The sequence below is a fragment of the Arachis stenosperma genome, chromosome 7, assembly GCF_014773155.1.
Source record: "Arachis stenosperma cultivar V10309 chromosome 7, arast.V10309.gnm1.PFL2, whole genome shotgun sequence".
NCBI classification, from domain to species: Eukaryota; Viridiplantae; Streptophyta; class Magnoliopsida; order Fabales; family Fabaceae; genus Arachis; species Arachis stenosperma.
In genome coordinates, this window is record NC_080383.1 from 91,087,353 (window position 1) to 91,102,519 (window position 15,167).

Consider the following 15,167-nt stretch of genomic DNA (forward strand, 5'->3'; position numbering starts at 1 on the left):
TCAATCAATATATGTAACCACACAATGAGTGAGTACTTATTAACACTTGTACTAGAATGATTTAGACAGATATAACAGACGCTTTAAAAGCTAGATTGGCATAGAAAGTTTGTACTTAGCAGCAAAACAGTACACAGCACATGCACATGGTGAAGTAAATTCAAAGGAAAGAAAACACCAAAATCTTTTGGAAATTTATTTATATAGTAAATTCAAAACAGATGGTTATATTTTAACTCTTAATTTTACATACATTGCACTTGAGTGACATCTTCATGGAAAGCAAATTTAAGTTATTAATCTGCTAGATTCTTTTGACACAATAGAATCTTTCCTTAGGAGCTTTCTTTTACTATATCATTTGAAGCAATTTGTTATTCTTCTGAATTTTGTGGTTACAGATTTGAGATTTCATTTTAATTTGGCGTGAAGAAACATCACAATTCACAACTACTTATCACAACATGACATTTATTTATTAATTTATTTCTCACGGAGCAAAAACTAAAAACATTTTTTTTATCATTTTCTTATTAAAAAAAAAACCAGGATCATGGACCCCACGTGTGGGTATGTGTTTTTCTTCTTTTTTTTTTTTCTTTTCTTTTGAAAAAATGGAAACAGCTGGAGTTTCAGTTTAAAGAGGAGGAAGAAAGGAGGGAGAAGAAGACTTAGCTTACACAGTACACATCATCTGCTCCATCGAATAACGTTAATAACTTCCAACACCCCTTTTTCTTTTTCTTTTTTTATTTTTAGTTTCAACAGAGTTCATAACTTTGCAACAACACCGCCCAAAAAACATGCCTTCAGTTTTTCTTATTCTGTCGGTTACAGCTCTTCATTCGGCTCCAAGCACAAACGAACTGCTAGCTAGCCAGGCAGAGAGGAGAATATCTTAAAGTTGATGCTCTTGGAGTGAAGGAACAGCAACAGCACCTGATTCGCTTTTGTGGGTCGATTTCAAGTTTGGATTTTTGTTTACGTTTCTCTGATTGGTGAGAAGGTTATGGCGTTTTGCCCCATGTTTTGTTGCGGAAATGTTTCCGATCGGTACGACAATCACTTCATTAGTCTCAAGTTCTATTACTTTGTTGTTTTGGATCATATCAATTGGAGGAAAAAATGAATAATAGGCAAGGTTTAGATTCTGGGTTTAGCTCAGTTTTCTTGTATAACTGAAACTGCTCTAAGTTACTGTTAGAAGACTGAAAAAACAGAAAGGGAAGATCACTTAATTAACATAATATACCAAGATGCATACTTTATTGATCCCATACTTTGAGACTTTAGGTAGAAGTAGAGTTTTGGATTCGAACTTTAGTTCCAATTGATTAACAGATCGTTGATGTTGGAGCTGCTTCTACAAATGCAGCAAGGCACGGGGGAAGAAACAACCTCCATGGCGGGTGTTTTCTCTGAAGGAATTACATTCAGCTACCAATAATTTCAACTATGATAACAAGCTTGGCGAAGGCGGATTTGGGAGTGTCTACTGGGGTCAGCTTTGGGATGGATCACAGGTAGGATAATACCACCTCTTTTGTATTCCCTGTTTCATCTTTTCATATCAGTTTCTCTGGTAATGTTTGCTAAAGCTTTTGCTAGATTCATGTATTTTTCTTAATGGTAATTTAACCTCACATGATATTGTGTACTGATTTGTAGCCAATTATTATAGCCATCTGATCCATGCAATTCTATGTGTGAGATGCAGATTGCTGTGAAAAGATTGAAAGTTTGGAGCAGCAAAGCAGACATGGAATTTGCTGTTGAAGTTGAGATATTGGCAAGGGTTCGACACAAGAATCTTCTAAGTCTGCGTGGCTATTGCGCTGAAGGTCAGGAACGATTAATTGTGTATGACTACATGCCGAACTTGAGCCTAGTCTCTCATCTTCATGGGCAGCACTCAGCTGAAAGCCTTCTTGATTGGAAGCGACGGATGATTATTGCAATCGGCGCTGCCGAGGGAATTGCGTGAGTACTTATCTGGCCTTTTCTTATGAACTAATCTCCTGTTGTTGTGGTAATAAATATTAAACTTCCTTTCAGATATCTTCACCACCAAGCAACACCACACATCATTCATAGAGATATCAAAGCAAGCAATGTGTTGTTGGATTCAGATTTCCAAGCACAGGTTGCTGATTTTGGTTTCGCCAAGTTGATCCCGGATGGGGCAACGCATGTGACTACTAGAGTTAAAGGCACTCTTGGCTACTTAGCACCAGAATATGCTATGTTAGGTAAAGCAAATGAGAGTTGTGATGTATATAGTTTCGGTGTTCTTCTTCTAGAACTTGCCAGTGGCAGAAAACCACTTGAGAAACTCAGTAATGCGGTGAAGCGCACCATCAGTGATTGGGCACTGCCTTTGGCTTGTGAGAAGAAATTCAGGGAAATTGCAGATTCAAGACTTAATGGGGACTATGTGGAGGAAGAGCTTAGAAGAGTTGTTTTGATTGCTCTTATATGTGCTCAGAGTCAAGCTGAGAAAAGACCAACCATGCTTGAGGTGGTGGAGCTACTCAAGGGTGACTCCAAAGATAAGATTTCTCAGTTGGAAGCCAATGAACTCTTTATCAGCTCTGTAACTGTTGGACATGACCATGGAAGCAGTTCAGACATCATTTCAGAAGAGAACCAATCAAAACATCAATTGGAACACATGAAAAGTGCATAGGAGACAATTATGGATTTTGATTTGTCAAAGTTATCAGGACTTTTCTTTTTCTTTTCCCCTCCTAATATTGCATTGGAAACTGGGTGCCCATTTATTTGAGCTGCGGCAGGGGCCATGTACTTCTACACCCTCTTAATATTTTATATGGTTGTGGGCTTGTGGCTGTAAACTGTAACTTCCGGAAATTTCGGGATTTCATGGGATTGTAGTTTGCTAATCCCTATGGACCAGTTTTAGGCTGGGTTTGGTAAAGCTTTTTCAGGAGGTGCTTGTGCTTTTAAAAAGCACAAGCACGTCATTTTGCGTTTGGTAAATTAAAAAGCTCAAGTGCTTGTGCTTGCGGCTTTTAAAAGTTAGGGGTGCTTTTGAAAGCACCTAGGAGAGAGCTTTTCAAAGCTGGCTTATGCTTATCAAATTTTTTTCATTTTCCCGCACATATTTCCCGCTATTATATTGCCATTAAAATCTTCATATATTTCTAACTTCTCTTCCTAACCTTCATAAAATCTAACACAATCTTCATATATTTTTTATTTTTCAACCTAATCTTCACAAATTTCAACACAAATACATCTCTATCACATATTAGGTATGAATTTCTATCTATTTATATTATTTTTTTTTTGCGTTAATTTTGTATTTTTTCAGTAGATCTATTATCTTTGTTTGTTTTTTTCTGTTCTTTGAAACGGGAAGAGGTTGATGAAAACCAATCATAAAATTTTTTTTGCATGAGCATTAGTCCAAATTATAATAACAACATGTATATACATATGTAAATATAGATATATAATCATAAGAGTAGTTTATTTGAGATATGTGTCCCATTTTTTATGATCTGTAAAGGTGAGCCAATATACATAGGTGGGTAATGGACGTACCCAGTACTAATATTGGATTACATACAAATTTTATGATACTTATATAAAATTTTAAAGTTAAAAAATAGAAGAATTTATTTATTATATTTATGTTTATTATGAATTTTTTATTTTAACATTATTTTATTTTAAAATATTATATAAAATTTTAAAGAATTTGAAAAAAAAAATTATTTTTTTGTTATAAACATGTTTATTATAATTTTTTCAACTTTTAAAAGCTGTTTTACCAAACACAATTATGGTGCTTGTACTTATTAAAAGCCATTTTTAATTTGATTTTACCAAACGTAAGTGCTGCAGCTTTTAAAAAGCTGTCTTTTAAAGACAGCTTTCATAAACTACTTTTAAAAAGCAAAAGCTTTACCAAACTAAACCTTATTAATCAAAATACATACTTGTCATATAAGATAGGAGGTGTAACTCATTGTTCGCGTAATGATTCACTTTCAATCCCAAATAAGTCTTATATTGGGAATGGGATCGAGTCATGTAACAACACATTGTAACGGGCTAACGGTTCAAAGTATCGTCTCTATAAATGATTTTAATTTCTTAGAGGTGTGTGTAAATTAACGCACAAATATCCAGTACTATAAGTTATCAAATGTTGTCCCCAGCCTCAAAAACCTAATAAAAAGCTTTGATTTAAGGTAGATGTTTATGCTTGGACAAAATCTCAACTTAGTATTTAAATCCAAAACCTCAAACCTAATTGTGAAAGCAAATACAAGGCTCGATTACATCTGTCAGGCTATTATGTTGACATATTTACAAATCTGTTACATCGTTTCTACAAGAAAAAACTAGAATGATTATCCAACAAAAAAATACAACATATTCTCTGACAAGTTTAAACTAAGAGAATGTGTCCTCTCGATCTCCCTCGGCAATTGTCTCCCCTTCCTCCATATTACTGAACTCTAAGAAATGGGTTGGTCTGTGGTCCTCGTGATAATACTCCTTAGGTGTCCCAAGCTTCACTCCATACTTCATCCCGGATGCATGTCTGACCCCCATGAAGTTGTAATTCCATGGACCATTATCAGGAGTCTAAACAATTCACCAAAAAAAACAGTCAATACAATTAACAAATAGGTGCACAAATAATAAAATTACATCTCAGGGCAGGTAGGCAAGCTTACCATGTAGAAACCAAGAAAGCGGTCACTGAGGAGCATCTGAACCTTCTCATAGTGAGTGGGAAGGTAACCGTGAGGATTGCTTCCTGTGTCCTTGTTGACACGTCCCCATTCATAACCAGATGGAGTGAGCTTGTATGCAGTTAAAGAACAGGAACCTGGAGTAAAACTGCATGTCAAGATAATACATTTCTCCCCGTCCCATTGCTTATTGCTCTCTAGGATCTTAGCATGTGAGGTAAGATCCTGTGGCGACAGCTGAGGAAGTTCATTTGGTTGAGTATGCATCCATCCCAACGGCTCCAAGTCATTCAAGAAATCGTGCTCTGGAAGAGCCGCCGGGAGATGGACTTGTTGATGAGTCCCCCACTGTGGTGGCATCACAATACAACGGATTTCCTTAACCTGAGGGTTGTCTGGAGGACTTATGCCATACAGATACCCAGCAATTTGTGTCCGAAGATCTGCTATGCATATGAACTTCTTCAAAATGTTCTTTGGCATAATGTATGTGTATCCAGTTTCCTGCATTACAACCAGGTATTAGCATATAAAAGCAGTTTCAAGTTGTAAGATGAAGGATCGCCAGAAATTAATAGTGCAAACCTTTATGTCCTCTGAGTTCACATATATATGGTTTACACGAAGGTATAAGTTGGTGGCTGATATTGCTCTAACACGCCAGTCAGTCTTGGAACCAAAAGCAGCTTGCTCATATGGACTAGTAGTGGTCACTATAAGTTCTTCACCATGAACATTTGTGGTCTTCGTTGTTACAGCTGTAACCTGGTTTGCTTCATGTGCCTGCACAATAGTACATACAGAACAACATAAGCAAAGCATGGGGAAGAGAAAATGAAGTTGAGTTAGATATCTGTAAGCATTAGAGCATTGAGTTCATTACCTGTTTTTCAATCTCTGCAATCTGTTGCCTCTGTTGAGATGGTGGGGTAATCTCAGCACCAAGTATAATATCCCGGATTTCAGACTGAGTCAGAGCTGAAGTATTCACATTATTTTTCTTAGCATAATCTGAGAGTATGAGATCTCTTAATGCAACCTCCACCTGTCAATACACAATATATACGAGTTATAAATACCAAGATCGAACAGAACAGCAAAATCAACAAATACCTAAATCTTTTGTAAAGAAGTTTGACGCAATAGTTTAACAAACAAACCCTACATGGGGTGGAGTTTACAATTCAAACTTAACTAGTAGTAGAATATCACAAAATCACAAATTGAACTTACCTTCATCCACTGGTCATCAGTTAGAGACGGCCAGATATGATGAGGTTCAGTGATGATTGTTTTGTCAGGTTTCAGTAGCATTTTTGCCTTCTCATTATTCACATGAAGAGCACGCAGAATCAGAATCAGCCTGGAGAATGCAGTATATGACGAAATACTCTTCAGCCAGTCATCATAAATGTTGAACAAAACCATTTGCGGTTCTGTGGCCTTCAAAATAAGACCCCCAAATTTCTCGATCTTCAAACAAGCCTGGAAAGGAAGCTGAAGTTCACTTCCTTTAATGACAATGTTGGGGAAGTCCAGCAGATGAACCTCCAATGGATCCAACATTCCTTTACGAGTGACTATGATTTGCTTAGGCTGTTCTTCAACTGGCAATGACCTTACAAGAGCAGCAACTTCTTCCGCAGTTTTCCACTTTGCCAACTGACCAAGACGCTTTTGACCAGCCCATACACTTGTATGTATAACCTGCGAAAGTATAATGTGAAAAATCAATGTTTGGACAGATTTGAGATGACCAAGGGAAGAGGAAAGAGGAAAGGAGGAAAGAGGGAAAGGAAGCCAACAAACCTTCAAAAACAGTTGTCCAGTCCTCGGATTGAAAATAAATATGGCACCATTGATAGGTTTTGTTGTAAGATTTCCTTCAAAAGTTTTGTGGATTGTAACACGATACACATTAGTGTCATCAACAAACCATATTATTTGGTTGCTGAATATCTCTCCATAGTTTTGAGAAGACAGATATGGTTCAGTGGGCTCAGAAGAGTACAACTGCAGACCTTTCCTGATACGTTCCCTCAGCACATACAGTGCAGGATTAGACTGGTACCAACACAAGATTAGTATTAGAGGAAGAATTATGTTGCATAGAAGAAATAGTATAAATTTGATTTGACATAAACCAGAATGGTTGGTGCAAAGGGCATATAGGCAAGAACAAGTCATACATACTCGGCAAAAACTTCTTGATTCATAATTTATAACAGATTTATTATGCATGATAATTTGTTACCTTCATGATCTTATTCATGGCCTGCTGAAGCAGTGGTTTCGACCCAGGGAACCAGTTCCCAAATGCAGAGTGCAAGTTATATGCCAAATCGATGCCAATCATTACCCCTGAATTGAAACAAATGATCCAGTCAGCTCCATAATCAAAATAAATAAAAAGAGAATACAAGATTGATAAGAAACATACCAGTAGGCGATGGATATATAGACATATTATCCGTCGTGTAATCCATGAATTTGGCCCGAGTGTAACGCTCAATATCATGAGAGTCATAATCACCCCACCGAAGTTGGACATCAATCCAGTACTTATTGCTTGCCTTCTGATCAAAGACATCCTTAGATTCAGCCACAAGGCTGGGCTTTGACATTGGCCACCTATGGGCAGCAAAAAGAAGAATGTCTGCACAAGAGCTGTTCATTTTGTAACTCTTCCTTGGATGGATTGTTTCCTTCTGGACAGTTTCAATCTCTAGAGCATCCAACTCTTGATCCAAAACCTGGCAGAGATCCATCACAACACTTTCATGGATCTTCTGCCACAAGTGAGCTCTGAATATCTGAATAAGAGAGATCTTCAGGGTAGGAATCTTCCCGTGCATGAAAATACCAGTCAGATCTAGCTGCACTTGGAAACCCACATAAACATTGGCACGATTTATGGTTGGAGACCACCAAAGAGTGAATCTACGGTTGGGGATTTGATTCAGACCAGATCTCTGAGCATTGGTGAGCTTCTTATACTTCATAGATTCCTCGAAGCCTGACGCCTTCTCCCAGAAGAGACCTTCCCAAGTGGGAAAACTGGAAGTGAAAAAGGGGTCAATTGCAACTTCTACCACTCGATAAAAAGCAAGAACTAAATGCTTAATACAAAAAATGAAACTGAATTTTACGCTTGCTAGACCCCTATCTAGGGAATAACAGGCCGAAAACTAATGACAGATGACAAAATGATTGCAAACGAAGTCCTAAAGGGCTTTACACAGTGGTTAAGGTAAGGAAAGTCATACCAAGAACTCAGCTCCAAATTTTTATTTTTATTTATATTTTTTTTTTTGGAAAAGAAATAGAAGAGATTCAAAGGGAAATATAACTTACTATGTTCCTTTGAACAGAGTATGTTCGAGAATTCCTTCGACACCTCCAAGAGCTTGAATAACATCGGTTCGGTAATTGTTCAAGTTCCACAACTTTCCATCATGTCTTTGGTGCGTCCACCAAAAGGGATTTTGTTTCAGAACTTGGTATTGCTTGAAGTCTGTTCGCACCCTCCATCCTTTATCATAAGCCAATGTGTGTCTATCCTTCTGAAACAGTGTGTTAATACGTGGTATTCCTCTATCCCAAGAATCCTGCCAAATAAAACAACAGTGAATATTAGTTCATCTTGCATGAAAATCAGTAAACTTTTGTTGAAGGAATAACACAATAAACTCCAAAATCCAAATATTCAGAACAAGGGGACATGAAGAAACTCACTTCCAAATCTTCAAGGGTCAGACGTCTGTTTTGTGCTTGTGCTTCCTGCCTTTTCAATGCATATTCTGCCCAGACTCGCTGAGAATCAATGAATTCACTCTCCCAAGGCTGTCATAATCCACAAGAATGTTAGAAGTTGAACTAGAAGGACTATAGGACCTACATCATGTGTGAAATACACACAAATCATTACATATAATGGGTAAGAATCGAGTCACCTGTATATAGCGATAAAGATTGGGAATCAACTGGTCCTCCTCATGGCTCATCCCACTCCTGAAGTGGGTTACACCAACATCTGTCTGTTGGCTATACCGAAGGTCACTTTGTGGAATCAAAATATGACCCATGGACAACATTCCGAGCCCTCCAATTTCTTTGGGAGTATAGAAGATGACAGGTGGAAACCTGACAACAGTTACAGCAGTATATGAATTTTGCAATTAAAATTTAAAATCCCAAATTAGGAAATAATAATAACAATAACCAAGTATACCTGCTAGGCATCTTTGAATTGAGCCCAATCTTAATACGAGTCTGAATTTTATTTTCACATTTAACAAGCAAATCTAACAGCTCTTGAGTATGTACAGTAGCTTCTCGGAAGTAGGTCATGAGCCCTAAAAGAAACCAAATACAAATGAGAAAACCAATAATTCCCTCGGCAGAGATCCCCTAAAATACAAAATTCACGTACCTATTAAAGCTGTATTCCACTTATTGACAATTTTTGTGAATGTAGTCGAACCAGAAGACATAAGAATCTGCCTAACACGGTTCTCAAACACTTTCATGTGCTCATCATCAACCCTTAGGAAAGCCACAGCTGTCCTTTCTTTTGTCTGTTCATTCTGTAGATTCCAGACACCATCTCTTGTGTTGCTAAATGCTTCTTGTGTCATTCTAATTTTTGGGAGTATCCGTACTTCGAATCCGCACCTGCAGGCCATGAAGGTATCCAGTCATTCAAACTTCAAAGGATGATACAAAAACTAAAAAGCAGGACCCTCCAACAAGCACGTGATTATTACTGACTATATAAGCGGTTCATTATACAACCAAAAAAATGGACATCAATAAAACATCTAAAAATAAATCAATACATACATGCTAAAGAGCAAGTTCGGATTGTCTTTGCTGTAAACAGAAACAAAGCTATTCTCCCATTCTAAAGTTGTGATACTACGAGGAAGGCGATTCTTCATATCCCAAAAGACACTTCTCCCAAGATTAACTGGAATCACACAATTGAAAATTTTATTAGAATTAATTACACAAATGAACAAAAAACCACACAAACTTAACAGAGAAACATATACCATCATGTTTCATAAGCCTCATTCTTGCATCTCTTGGCCAGCACTTCTTATTATTGTAGCCCACCATATTCTCATTGTTGGGATCAGGGTGTTCGGTGAGATATCGCTGAATAAGATCTCGAGCCTCCTCATGGGTAAAGCGAAATAATATATGAACCCGATCTATGTACCGAGAATACAGCCTAATGGGATGCCTTGTCTCAACTTTTGTGTCCCAGTAAGTTATAAATTCATTTGGCATTTGTGGTGGGCCAGCAATCTCACTAGCACGAGTCAGTCCAAGAAGCAATAGATCCAATACCAACCCATAATATTGGACAACAAAGGATGCAAACTGTAGACCACGTATAAGACCATATGAATTTGTATGGCTCATATCCTTGTATGACAGCACAACATTGTTCTTTGCAGTGACATAATCAGCAATATTATGGTCCAGAACCAGTCGCAGAAGTCTGCAACACCAGAAATTCAGTTAGCTCAAATTACAAATTATATTCAGTGATTTCCAAATTGCGTACCTGTTTAGCATTGTTAAATCAATCTTTTCAAAGAACTTCTCAAACTTGGTTTGCAGCATCACAACACACTGACCATCACCGGTGTCCCATATACCTTGCAAATTATTTATACCCTGACACCATTTGTAAACCAAAAGAGGTGGTGGCTCTGAATCTGCTGGCTTGATCCAGTTTGGAAAGAGATGACGCTTATCACCTTCGTACCACAGGTACTGATCAAGATATGCATCTGTGATCTTCTCCAGAGGCTCTATCTCATAGACTGGAATCAAGTAGCTATATAAATCCATAAACTCTATACCAACCTGAAAAAAATAGATGTTAAATATTAAAAATTATATATATACTATTAGTTCTTTGATGGGATGAAGATCATAAGCTAGTTAATTTTAGATCATATTGGCATACTTCTTTGAATGCACGCTGTGTCAAAAGGTGTCGCTTGATTCGTGACAAAGCTTCATGAGGATTGTCATAAGCTTGCTCAATGAGCCCCAACTCCTCTCTTTGCAGTTGATTTAGTCGCACTGCAACACTATAGGACTCTTTCAATCTCTCAAGTGCAAGAATGAGCAACTTTGTGTCATGCTTGTATGATAGAGGTGGAAATGGAATAGGGGAGAACTTCCGTGATTCCAACCAATGAACTGTTGTTGTATATATAGCAACAGCTTCTTCTGGAGTGACATATGGACCATCTTTCAAATAATTGTGTTGTCGCTCCTACAAGAGGGATGAATGATCAGGAAGAGACTTCATAGATAATAATGAAAAGAGAACTGCAGAGAGTTAACCCAAACAATAATTCTTTGAAAATAATGAGGCCAAAAAATTACATATAGAACACAACATAGACCATACCTGCTCTGCTTTAAGCCAGAGACGTGTCAATCTTCCTAGATTCTTACGACAGACAGTCTTGTCAACAGTTGCACCTCTTCTTATACGCTCACGATTATAATGAGCAACATTTGTCCACCAGTCTGCTTTTGATTTCACATATCGAAGGATCATGTTCTCTATAGGAACAGGCAGACCAGGAACCTATACAATGCATAGGAAATCAACAAGTCGTCCAAGAACCAATTCCAAATTATTACAATAATTTCACTTTGGAATACAACTAGACCATCTATACGTGCATTCTAATTCATTTCCAGACAAATCTGGAAATAAGTTATATTACTAACTGTGTTGAACTATGTTCAGAGACTTATAGTAAACAAAGAGACTAGACATCTAAAATTACCAAAACACCAAGCATGCTTTTTCATAAGGTATCAAATTATACCGAAATAGACACCTACCTTCCAAGGAATATTTGCTTTCCAACAACGCCATGCCTCGCTCAAATGTTGCAATATAGTTCTTGCCTTATTTTGTTTTATACCTTCTGGCATGGCATCAAGCACATCATGCATAACGGCTGCTCGAAGCTCCAAGTCAAAGTGGCTCTCAACACGCTGTTTGGTGACAGTCTTCGCTACACCTTTTGAGTGCCTACCCTCAAACTGCCGTGCAAGTAAATTGCCTAGCCATCTCTCAAGAAGGGGAACAATACCACGAAGAAAGAACAACCATACCCTCCACATGGGTGCCCAAAATCCACAACCAGGTCCCTTCCCAACTGGCCCAGTGTTAAAGCGGTAGTAGATCAAATGCTTCAAGTCTTTGCACATTCTTATTTGTCGCATAAGCCTATACTTATATCGATACATACCAGTCAATTGACCAACATGTGAAAAAGTATATTGGAGGCCATCTGCCAGCTGGAAAGCATCAACATTACCCAAGCGGAACTGAACATTGGCATCAACCACAAGTTTCGTCAAACGAAGGATCTCACGACAAAGATGAAAGGCATTACCAAACCGTGACTTCTTCCTTTCCTTTGTTGTCAAGGTTTTGACAGGCTTAAGATTGAAATTATAGTCCAGGTGAAGGTAGTTCAAATTTTTCCTGTGTATCAAGAGATTCAACATGTTATACCCCTGTCTACAAACTTGAAGACCCGCTTCAACCCAATCCAGTTCCGTAGTTTGAAAAAACTTGGTTGCTTGAAGAGATCGGAATAAATGTTTCTTTTTCTGAGCCTTAGGAGGTCTATGATGCAGCTCATTCAACACAAAACACTTGAGTAACTTCTGATAACTAACCCGAACTTTAACTGGATAAGATGGAGGACTGTCCAAAGAAAAACAGGAAATCATTAGTATTAGACTATTTGAGAAATGAGACACATGGCATATGCATAGTAAACATGTAAAAGTTAGGTCCAAAAAATTAACAGGGTGGGAGGATACAACTCACCAGTGCTCCTTATACCAATCTGATACAAGAGGAATATCCTCAGCTCTCCTCATCCGACCAGACCTCATGTTAAAAGGACGGGGAGCAAACAGCAAGGAGATTCCAGCAGCAGTGGTATCTGTATAAAGTTGGGTATCTTTAAGCAAAGGTTCAACACCATCTGGCAATGTCCAATCATCGTCCTCATCCTCATCATAAATTCTCTTGTCCCGCCGTTCCTTGTTGGCACTTGTTATTGGGTGTATTAAGGGGTCATAGTAGAAAGCAGGTAGATCAGGATCTTCAGTTTTTATGTACATCACCATGGGAGTATGATACACGCAAAGTTTTACTTTGCGAGGCCTATTGTTATAAAGATGAGGAAAGGCGATTCTGTACTCTGTCCGCAAAGGGGACCTTATAATGAGTTTATTGATGTCATTGAACTCATTCCAGTCCTCATCTCCCTTCTCCATGTCACGATAGAGAGGCTCAAATTTAGGGCCACCTGTGTAAGATATCAACAAAAATAAATGCATGTCTTTTAGATTTCAACATTAGACTACTAGTGCCTAATATTAAAAGAAACATAATTTTCTACAACTTCTAAAGCTCATTAAACACTGCATTGCTACTAATTTCATAAATAATTATTGACAAAACATAGCTTGTCAATGTCCAAAATTCAATATATATATTCATAGAAAAGAAATAACACTTTGGAAACATGGATAGTAATAAATCCAAGAAAGAAATCCAGTACCAGGTATGCACATGTTCAAAGCCTTTGCGGTGAAGAATGATTCCATGTCAAATAAATAGAAATAGTTGCGATCAATTAAATCAGAAAGAAGCTGCCCAGCCAAGCGATGCAGGGTTGCCATTATAGGAAGGGAAAGATGCCATCTGCGGTAACTAGGACCATTAATGAGCTTTGTTTTCACAAGAGGCTTATGGTCATAAAACCAAGTATACACAGCAGAATCTTCTTCTTCATCCAACTCCAGCTGAATAGGCTCTAAAGGATCAACATCTAAAATGTTATCAGCATAGTCTAACGGAGGCTCTTCATCATCAAATGGGGGAAACCGCATCCTCTTGAAATGGCGACGATCCCTTTTCTCTCTTCTCATCATGATCCACATTGTACCCCACTGCAAAATAAATTTCTTAGTTAAGAATAACTATCATGATCACACACACAACTTTTGTGAACAGCCGGCAACCACATACCTGTGCCAGATATATAGGCTCCACAACCCAGGGTATTTCATTGACAAACGTGATAGCCCCAGAAATATGATACAAGACCCTTACATCACGGACCTGAAATCATAGAAGTTTATTTATATGGTTTCAGAAGACCACCGCACATTCAATTAAATAAAAAAGGCTAGAGACGAAATTGAACTTCGTAAAATTAACCAAATACAACAAAATGGAAAATGCAAAGGACCTGCTCCCACGGCATAGGCATGTTTTCCAGGAGCTTGTAAACGGCATGCGGGATGAATTTGAGTGCTCCAAGATAAACACGTTTATCATGACGATATTTCTTTGAAGACATATCACCATGATCCCTGGAATAAAAAATAGCAACCAAAATTACATCTCTAGGCAATCAAACAACCGAATAATTAGATAGAGATGACCAAGAGAACAAATCATGCTACACTACACGCACAGTACTCAGCCACCTTATGTAAAGGGTTTCATCAGTGTTCTATTACGCCTTTCTTCAGGCTAACCTTAAACCCCATTCAAACATGTACAAAAAACTCAAAAGCCTATAAAATTATGCCCATAGTCATATTAGTTACAAAACATTTCTTCATAATAAAAAGCAGAAGAAACCAACTACGAACATGATGCAGAAATAAGATCATTCCTTCCATAGCTTACATCAATCCAAAAATAGCATAGATTCTAATTAACCAATCCTGACAAGTACATCGTCTCATAGCTTTCCCGTACAATAAAACAAGCTCAACCACGCCCATAGAACTCAAATTCTAAAGAAAACACTACCCGTTGAAGCAAATCACAAAAAGAAAATTTAAGCTGATGCTAGCATAAAGAACACTTGCCTGATGATTTTCCTGACATGCTCGGGAGGCATGTCCTCTTTCTGCGTCTCCACAAAACCGAACTTCCTCTTGTCGCTGTAGCGCTTCGAATTCAACTGCTGCCATTTCCTGGCCTTCTCCTCGAGCCGCGCCTCCGCATCGGCCTCGGTTTCCGGTGGGGCAGGAGCTGGAGGCACTGGCGGAAGCACCGTGTAGGAAGGCTGAGGCGCAGGAGGTGGAGGAATGGGTGGAACGGTGGTTCCGGGCGGGGCAATCTGGCCGTTGTTCCACATGTTGAAATGGAGTGTAGTCGGAGCTAAAACCCTAGGCAATTCAACGAATGAATATGGATAGTGAGCTCTTGTAAGAGTTTCAGTTCATGCTCTTTGTGAGTTGAACGCAGAGCCTTGGATGGCTCTAGAGCGAGGTTCTAGGGTTTATCAGCGAATCCGGAGGAAGAAAATGAACAAACAGCTGCGTGAGCTGAGTGGAAGTAGAAAACGCTTG

At 38.3% G+C, this 15,167-nt stretch overlaps 2 protein-coding genes across 3 annotated transcripts; one reads left to right on the forward strand and one right to left on the reverse strand.

Annotated features, from left to right (window-relative positions):
• The first annotated feature begins 501 nt into the window (after positions 1-501).
• LOC130940655 (PTI1-like tyrosine-protein kinase At3g15890) lies at positions 502-3,122 on the forward strand. Of its 2 annotated transcripts, XM_057868861.1 has the most exons (5): positions 502-711; positions 838-1,053; positions 1,376-1,523; positions 1,718-1,980; positions 2,056-3,122. In XM_057868861.1, the coding sequence occupies exons 2-5, from the start codon at positions 1,010-1,012 to the stop codon at positions 2,684-2,686; spliced, it is 1,086 nt and encodes a 361-aa protein (XP_057724844.1). In that variant the 5' UTR covers positions 502-711; positions 838-1,009; the 3' UTR covers positions 2,687-3,122. The 2 variants fall into 2 exon arrangements, with proteins under 2 accessions (XP_057724844.1, XP_057724843.1); XM_057868860.1 differs by having other exon boundaries at positions 608-1,053.
• Positions 3,123-4,177: 1,055 nt separating this feature from the next.
• Positions 4,178-15,167, reverse strand: LOC130940654 (pre-mRNA-processing-splicing factor 8A). Its single transcript, XM_057868859.1, has 24 exons — positions 14,682-15,167; positions 14,051-14,174; positions 13,828-13,920; positions 13,358-13,748; positions 12,616-13,102; positions 11,613-12,489; positions 11,167-11,349; positions 10,714-11,028; positions 10,306-10,610; positions 9,785-10,239; positions 9,573-9,699; positions 9,163-9,404; positions 8,962-9,085; positions 8,684-8,873; positions 8,466-8,573; positions 8,085-8,338; positions 7,171-7,787; positions 6,985-7,091; positions 6,540-6,794; positions 5,964-6,437; positions 5,614-5,775; positions 5,316-5,513; positions 4,713-5,234; positions 4,178-4,620 (listed from the first exon to the last, which is right to left on the reverse strand). The coding sequence occupies exons 1-24, from the start codon at positions 14,951-14,953 to the stop codon at positions 4,426-4,428; spliced, it is 7,077 nt and encodes a 2,358-aa protein (XP_057724842.1). The 5' UTR covers positions 14,954-15,167; the 3' UTR covers positions 4,178-4,425.